Source organism: Erpetoichthys calabaricus, chromosome 12, assembly GCF_900747795.2.
Source record: "Erpetoichthys calabaricus chromosome 12, fErpCal1.3, whole genome shotgun sequence".
Lineage (NCBI taxonomy): Eukaryota > Metazoa > Chordata > Cladistia > Polypteriformes > Polypteridae > Erpetoichthys > Erpetoichthys calabaricus.
This window is the reverse complement of record NC_041405.2, coordinates 84869358-84878430: the sequence shown is the minus strand read 5'-3', so window position 1 is coordinate 84878430 and position 9073 is coordinate 84869358. Positions and strand designations below refer to the sequence as shown.

At 37.4% G+C, this 9073-nt stretch overlaps 1 protein-coding gene across 2 annotated transcripts in view; it reads left to right on the top strand.

Moving 5' to 3' along the window:
* LOC114662373 (tumor necrosis factor receptor superfamily member EDAR-like) overlaps nt 1–5598 on the top strand; it is a 52265-nt gene extending 46667 nt beyond the window's left edge. For both annotated transcript variants that reach the window (XM_028815792.2, XM_051935181.1), the window contains one exon: nt 5001–5598. In XM_028815792.2, the coding sequence (XP_028671625.1) occupies nt 5001–5269 (269 nt within the window). In that variant the 3' untranslated portion in view covers nt 5270–5598. The remainder of the gene's footprint in view (nt 1–5000) is intronic.
* The last annotated feature ends 3475 nt before the right edge of the window (nt 5599–9073 follow it).

Sequence of the window (9073 nt, the reverse complement as noted above, 5' to 3'; positions counted from 1 at the left end):
GGTGTTGTCTACTGATTTCCTTAATTTCAGGGCACTGATTTAGGAAACAAAAAATATTTTTTATTCTAATAGATTTCCTAGTGGTTTCTATAACAAATAGATGAACAAATATCCATTAGAGTGCACACCAAATCACACAAATAATAATAATTCTTTACATTTATATAGCTCTTTTCTCACCACTCAATGATCCAACACCTTTTTCCATTTTTTTCCTCCTCTGCCTGCCTTCTATACAAACTGTACATACAGTATAATTGACAGGAAAGAGTCCTCTAGGCACCTTTCCAAAAAAGAAGATGTAAATAGAGTCAAATATATCCAAAGTAATATTTTTTTTTTTTTTTTTAACAAGAACTTTGACCTCTGTACACGGTACCTTGCCTTATAATGTTAGTCAGGCGACTTCCACATTTTCCCAGTTCTCAATACCACACATTAAGTCTCTGCTTATCTCCAGTTACTCCTTTTTCTTTATCAGTACTATCTACCAGTAAGCTGTCACTTTAATCACTTCCTGACTCTTAGATTCATATTACCACTCCCCTCCACAGATTTAAAACTACAGATCTCTGAGGAAGTATCTTGGCCTTTCTTTTGAAAAGACAACGAAATTCCATCAGTTCCGATTAGCAGTTGTCTACAGTTCTTGGGAGGGTTCTTCTTATATTAGATACAAATTCTTGGAGGATACCCAATTCTAAGAAGTTTCATATACTAGTTTAATTAGGAAGACACTTTTCAGCTGCACTGAGCCCTGCATGGCTTCAAGGCAGTATCTGGGTAGACTGAACTCTTAAATGAGTCCCCAGAAATACTGCAACACCCTGCTTGAGATTCCCTGCTGAATCCCACAGACTTCCTCTCTAGGCACTTGATTATGTTGCTTAGCCTTGTGCCTCAGGGTATTGGCGCATTAATCACCATAACAGGGCCCTGCCTACTTACCCTGGCAACAAGACAAAACTCTCCTCACCCTCTTTCTGTCTTATCCAAATATCAATAAAGGTTTGTGCTTTACTTATTTGAAATAGCTGAAGCCTTCCTCTCAAACTAATAATGATGTACAGATCCTGCTTTGAATAGGTGGAGGCACAATTGCAGCCTTCTGTATTTATAGACAAGGAGGAGCAAATGCACAAATAGAAGTAATACTCCCATGTGTTGGTGTTTTCACATACTGTATATACAGTTATGAATATTGTTCAATACATTTCTCATTTTATTGTTATTTTTTGCTATTTGTCTACAAGGCCAAAGTGAAGACAAAATTTGTTAGATCTTTTTAAATAAACATAAAGAAAGACTGACTAATAAAGTAATAATCTTTTTCCTGTTAATATCTGGCAGAAATTGCCCAAAGAAGTATTTGCAAAAAAATGGAAATTAATGCTAATTTCTCTTCATTAAATTGCTGAAATTCATTTTCCTCCAGGGATTGTTATCAACTCTGATTCATCTGCCTTATCTCCGATCCTGCCTCCATCAGGATTCACAACAGGGATATACAGTAGTTGAGTTATGTTTGCCAAGCATAGACCTATAAACCGATGCCGAATGGTGAATTTTGGTCTCATCAGACCACAGATATTTTTTTTATTTGTTTCAGAGCCTCTTATATGTCCACTGGCAAAATATACAGTAGCTGATATTTTATATTTTTTCAACAATGAGTTTAATTGTTCTCTACTCCCTTGAAGGCCAGATACATTAGGCATATTGACAATTGTTATTTTATGCAGTTTCTCCATTGTCAGTTTTTGGAAGACTGTATATTCTTTTGCAATGGCATCATCATATTTTAGGGCCACCATGACTAGGGATCTTCTTGTCCATATGGTTAATTTTTAGAGGACTGGTCTCTTCTAGTGTATTTTGCAGCAAGCAAATGCTCCCTTCATATTTTATTTTGTTATCTTGTGGCCTAAAGCAAGTCTGAAAATACCAACACATACCTTAAGATAGCAGCAGAGGACAAAACACTCAAACATTAGAGAAAATGCAGTAGCTCTTAGCTTAGCAGTTAATGCTGGTTTCTTTTTTGTAAATATTATTATAAGAGAGTCCCTGGTATAAGAGAAACAAAGGGAAGTTTCTCACCTCAGGCAAAATGTGTTGTCATTCAATCTGTGCCCAGGTGGGTTGATTTGGAGAAAAGGTCCAAAGATTTAGATTTTTTTTTTTTTTGATTTTTGTTCTTTATTTCGCCTTATACAATTTCTTGTATTAGGAATTTGTTAGTTTCCGCATACCCCTTGGGGTCAGAGCGCAGGGTCAGCCATTGTACAGCGCCCCTGGAGCAATTACAGGTTAAGGGTTTTGCTCAAGGGCCCAGCAGAGTAGGATCTCTTTTGGCAGTGACGGGGATTCGAGCCAGCAACCTTCTGAATACCAGCACAGATCCTTAGCCTCAGAGCATGGCACAATAAATTCCAACAAGACAGCATGAAGATGCTAAACCATTGTTTAAATAGAACAAGCAGCACAGTGTAGTGCATTCCTCCTTTTCAACTTCTTCAATTATTATTTACATTTGCTCATTAAATGATATAATTCCATGTACACCTCTTCTTCATACTCTGTCCTTTTGTAACCAGAAATTCAGACAAGTTCTAAACTTGTATTTTAAATGTTATCTGGATGTTAACATTTCAAAAGGGCTTTGTTCTGTAGTTCTTATAGTGTCTCATGTTCTCAGTACAAGTTAAAATATTTATACTCTCTGTGGATTCAAAAGAAATCAAGGTTAATATAGGTTCGGTCTGGTTGGAGAGCATGCACTGGTACAGTGCTTTGCGACACCCACACACAAAATGAATGATAATGGTTGGCAACCCCCCAGGCAGACATACAGTCCAGTCCCACCCTCCAGAAATGACCCTCTATCTGCCACAGCCAGGTGTTATGCATGCTTGGTTCAGCCACTTGTGTCCTCAACAATGAGGATCCAGTGAGCTGGATCACCTCTGGGGAATTGTACCACATGGCCATAGTGCCAATACTGATGCTCACTGACAGTACAGGTATTGTGCCTCATTCGGACTTCGTGAGCAACCACTCATTTGACACAAAGTTAATCCAGTGGTTCCCAAGGATTCTCCAAAGAGACAAAGATTCGAAGGAGTCCAGTCTTTGTCTCAGGTAACTGGATAGCATCCATGTCTTGCAACCATATAGCAAAACACCAAGCACTAGGACTGTAAGGACTTGGACAATCGTCTTTTTGCAAAGATTTTAGGAGCACCAAACACCCCTTTCCAGCGACTTCATGACCCCCCCCCCCCCATGCTCTCCCAATCCATCTACTGAGAAACTTACCAGACACCGAGAGCAGTGTTATCCCCTTGTAGTTGTTGCATTCCAGGTGATCACCCTTTCCTTTCAGATAGGGACAACAAGTCCCATTTTCCAGTCAGTTGGGATGACGCCTGTCTCCAAAATGGAAGCAAAGATTGCTTGCAATGCTAGGAGGACAGCCAAACCACCAGCCTGGAGAAGTTCACCCCAGATACCACAAAACCCTGCAGCCTTCCCTACCCACAGCTGGTTCACCACCTAAGCAATCTCAGTGATGATCAGCTATTTCACAGGTAATTGGAGGATCAGCCTCAAGAATTGAGGAACCAGAGATGCCCAATGACCTAGCTGGAGGAACAGCTTTAAACACCTGCTTAAAGTAGCCAGTAGCCCCAGCAAGTCAAAACTGCAGCGTCATCCATAAGGACCGTTCCATCATAATACAGGAAAATCTTTCATATATTAGCATAACCATTTTAAAGAATAAAAACAGTGACATAGTAATTATATCTGTGACGCTGTATACTAAGATTTACAATCATGCTACTGTATACTGTTTCCATTTCTCTTGAAATAGATATATTGAACATTTTTATTGCACTCCAACTTCAAATTTTCCATCTATCCATTAATTTTCAAACACACGTCATTTGATACAGGGTTGCAGAATGTCAGGACCTGCCCCAACTGTTCGGGGTGTAAGACAGGAACCAATTTCTATGACATGCCAGTCCAAAGAGCACAATCGCACAAACTTACATATACTTACATCAGACCAAGTCATAGTCACCAGCTAACCTAATATTCTAATATTTGAGATGGAGAAATAGAGTACTCAGGTTACAAAAATGCACACAGGCAAATGGAGAAAATTAAACTACAGGTTAACTGCTCTGTCACCCAATTTAGACTGCATGAGCTCCAACAACACCTAGTTGGCTCAAAGTTTATGTACTGCAGGTGTTTCAAAGCAAAACGTGATACTTATGAAACTGGTGAAGTCATTTTCTTTATTAATTCAGTGGAATCAATAAATGTTTGCTTTCAGTTTACCATTAGACAAGGTTTTTGTGTTTTTTGATCAGTGTTAAACATTCAAATTAAATATATTAAGATTACAATTAAACAAATATCTAGGTTTAAAATATGAAATAGAATATTACATGAAAACATTCCTGAAATGAATTCTGTCTGTAATAACTGAAAAGATAGAAGTGTGTAGTTTAATGCCTTAAAGAGTCTTTCAGTATCTGAAGTGATTTTGTGCCTTCTCCTGCACTTAATTAGTATTCTGTTTTCTTTGTTTATGATGATCTATATACATATGCAAAAAAAAAAAAAAAAAATTCTGAAACCCACTTAAACCAATTCAGAGTAGTATAGATCAAAGCTTATCCTTACAGCACTGGGCACAAGGCAGGAAATAACCCTGGACAGGATGCCAGTCTGTTGCAAGACACATGCACATACACTCCCAATTATTTACAATGGGGCTAATTGAGAGAGGGCAACTACTTAACCATAAAGTAAAATACTATTTACATATTTCTCAATTAGTATATTTTTAATTAGTAGTTATTCTATTAAAGTTGGACATATTAGGACTTGTCATTTTTCACTTTGTTAGCCATTGGCCAAACAGCAATCTTGTCAGGTGTACTCTCTTGTAAATTAACTGATCACCATCTTTTTCTGATTGTTAGGAAAAAATCTTGAAAGCCTAGACTATGACACCTTGCAAGATATCTCATTATTGGTCAACTCTGGGGGCCGAGGAACACTGAAGCGGCTTGGTCGGGCCCTGTGCATCCAGAAAGATATCCTGAGCAACCTGAACACATTTGAAGACCTCTTTGAATATCTGCGTACCTCGACCTACACCGATCTGCCGGGGCTTGCTCTTGCAGCAGCATGCATCCACCGGTCAGACATCGTGTCCAAACTACACAAGAGCCTTATTGCAGGATCATAGCAGACCTTACTAAGGATATGTTAACTTCAGATTTTTACAGAGATATTAACACCTATCCAATACAGCAGCAGGAGACAGCACCTGTTAGTCTGTGCCACCGGTGGGAATGGCTGTAAGCTGCAACAGGTCAATCCAGAGAAGCTCTTATCAGACACGTTACCTCTCTCTGAGACTAATAGCAGCTGGCTTATTATGATAAGAACTGAGATTTGTTTTTAGCTTATAAGCAATCATACTATTTTGTACTCTCTGCATTAATCCAATTTTTAAGTATGAATTCCATTCTTTTATTAAAGATATTTAAAAGCAAAATAAATATTTATGTTAAATGCTTGCAGTTGTCATCATCCCACCAATAACCTAAAAACAGTGCATGATAAAATTCAAGGAAACACTGAGGTTGCAGCTAACTGAAATGTATGAAGCAGAAAATGAGGAAAAATAAGAGAATTTGAACTTCATATAGCCAGGAGAACAAATTATGATGATGAATTGGTTTAATTTTTATTTTTGTATTGCTCCTGTCTTTGTCTGCGTGAGCACTGTTCTTATTTTAACAGAATCTGCATTGAGAAAAATGATTATAATTTAGTAGTTGGGCAAAGGGACGTGATCATTCACAAAGTGAGGCAGAGGTGGAAATTAATCCAAACTTGCTTGCCAATGATGAATGGTAAATGTGTGCAAGTATTCTGTTAAATGCAGGTGCTGTAGTACATGAGTGTCTTAACTAGTAAAAAGATTTTTGTTCCAATGTGTACCAAAGTAGGGTTGTGCATTAACATGGTGTGAGATCACAGACATAAAGTAGTACACAAGCAATGAAAACAGCAGTGGAAACCTTAGAAGATACTACCAACCACAAACAAGGCAGGCTTATGACAGGAAGTGTCAGCTGGAAGTAGAAAGCAAGGGAAATTGAGTAAAGGAAGTGAATAACAGAGCAAAGTGTAAATGGACACTCAGTAGCAGTCCTGCAGAGAAAAAATAAGGATTTGAGAAGTTGACAGTGTGCACAGGGATTGAGGAATAGTGCCCTTGACTAATTTGCATGGGTGTGGCTTCAACCACGTTAGGAGCTGTAAAAGGAATATGCCTACTGCATCTATCTGTGTCTTTGTCAGCAGCTCTCCATGGTTTACAAGTCTTGTAGCTCGAGTCAGTGTGAGATTGTAACAGTTTATACAAGGAGATTAAAGAGTGGTATGCTGAGTCAGAGTGAGATTCGCACAGCTTTCCATTTCAAAAAACTTTACTAAAATTGTGTCATGTGATCTCACATTTCTAATGTAGGCTGGATGACTTATTGTGTCTCACTGGATCGATCCTTTCCATGACAATTTTGTTTATCAAACAAGCCTGACACACTGAATGGTGTTGCCTGTTCAGTCAGACTTCTAATGTATATCTAGTAGCTTCTGGACAATAGCAGTGGCCCTGGAGACAGAATTTTTTAATTCTACAATTACCATTTAAGTCATTTTAGAAAGAACAGAGCCAAGTGAAAAATAACAAGATATAAAATTAACTGAAAGACAAGTTAAAACACAATTGTTTACCAAACTCTGGTTGATTTCTTATAAAAAATATTTAACCTGAAATTAAGTGGTAGCTTACTTTTTACAGTATATATCTGAAAAGACTGAATATATTCCAAAGTACTACTAGTATATGTTTGGTGTTGTCGATAAATTAGTAAGGCACTGTAAGCATTTCTCAAACCCACAAACTTCAATGTACAAAATAGGGAAACTTCTATGCAGTGTCTGTAACAGGACTGCAGTTTCAATTAAAAGGATCCCTTTGTCTCAGATTAAGAGATGGACTGTAGCCACTCCTGCCAGATTCTCAGTCTGAGACATCTGCTTTAAGGAGTATAAAGGCTGATTTATTTATTTGGCTCTGGCATGACCATTAAGGCACAAACATCCAAAACAAAGGTGCACTTTGGCTGGCTTTGTCTCCATAGAAAGCTGCCTAGTATCCGTGGATGGCCTACAAGGCTTGAATATGTCTCAAGAATCAATCTGTTGCTTTCATAGTGGAGACTGACACTGGTCAACATATATTTGTTAATTCTCAGTAGTGGACCTTTTCTCCACCCGAATTAAATTAATTTTTTTAAAGCTGTAAGGCATGAATTGTGTTATGCAAGAGAAACTCTGTATGTGTTATATATTTAATTATGAGACAAATGATACTTATTGTATTCTTCCAGATAATTATTCACATAATAATAAAACATAAAAAAGGGAAATTGAGCTATTGTATATAGTATAAATATTAACAAATACGAAGGTAAATCAACTACCTGTATATAGCATAAATATTAAGAGTTGCTTTTGGTTTAATGTACATTTTATATCATATTATTGAAATATTTTTATTTTTTACTATAAATAAAGTTTGAATTTTAAAAAGCACTCATACATTGACAACACTACATGTACAAATGCTCTGAAGTCTGAGGATGGCACATTCACTGTCTCGAAAAACAGAAATACTTGTTATGAAGAGGGCTCAATTTCACATAATTACAACACCAGCTAAATGGTTTTCTTCACTAATACTGATACCCACTTCAAGCTGAGATCAAAATGTTAGGGTTTTGTTCCTGGACATAAGTATGCAGTATTAGACAACTGGTCATATTCCTGCACTATGGATGTTGGTTTGATGGTCAGTGCTGATTAACAAGACTGAATGAAACAGTGTAAGGCAATTTTTGGTACAGGTTTGTATTATTTCAACAGTTTTCCAAAAGTCTTAAAATGAGAAGCAAGGCCAAGTTTATCATTTTGTTTATCATAAACAAAATAGAATGCTACAAAATGTGTTTACAAAAAACAATTGTTGGGTAAAATAAATTGGAAATACAGTAAAGGTTTTATTGCAAAAGTTGCCTAGAAATTGAAAATATAGTGTAGGATGACCATCAACTGTGCAAGAGGCATAAATCAGCCCAGATGTTTTTGAAGTTGCAGTGTCAACTGGTGCCAGAAGAAGACATTGTTTTATAGAAGCGTTACATGTTCTAGAATGAACCCCTGACCGAAAAATATAAAAAAAAGTAATGGATAAGTTTTTGTTAAATTTAAACCGAGTAAGTTGACGAGTTAGTACAGAGAAGACCATTACTGTAGCCTGATGTCGCTTTTGTTTATTTTATGTTTAATCCTATTACATTGCCGTTATTATTGTTTTAAGTGTGCAGTGAGCCACACCCATGTGTTTGGTTTGCTGAGTGTCAGTAAATACATTCACTTGTGTGGCCCTGCATACTCTTCTGTGAGTGAAGTCATGGCAACCATCTGAGGCCCGAGAAAACTGTTGAGTGCTGAAAAAACTGGCAACAGGGGAGCCCAGCTGTAACAAATAGGTGTCAGACAGCATAAAGCACCTTGGCTAAAATATAGATATACAGTATATGTGTAACACTGGATTCTCATAAAAATGCTAAGCTTCTTTGACATCAGTTTCTTACTTTCAAATTGTGAAATGCAGGATCCCCTCAAAAAAGAGTATAGGTTGCATACAAGGGTTAAATCTGAATTAATCTAGTTTTATTTTATACTAGCAGGCCCCTGCAGCTCCACCCAGGTAATAGTGAAACATGATAAACTTTAAAAATCAATAAACAAAAAGATATCACTAGCTAAGTGGAAGCAAGGTACACTCCAAAACGCAGAGGAAGACTGACCCCTCACTCCTGACTTCACACTTCCCCTTCCCCTTGACCTGCAGCCTCTGTCTCGGATGAGCGCGAATATATCGGTTCTGAAATCAAACTATGATTCTTAGCAC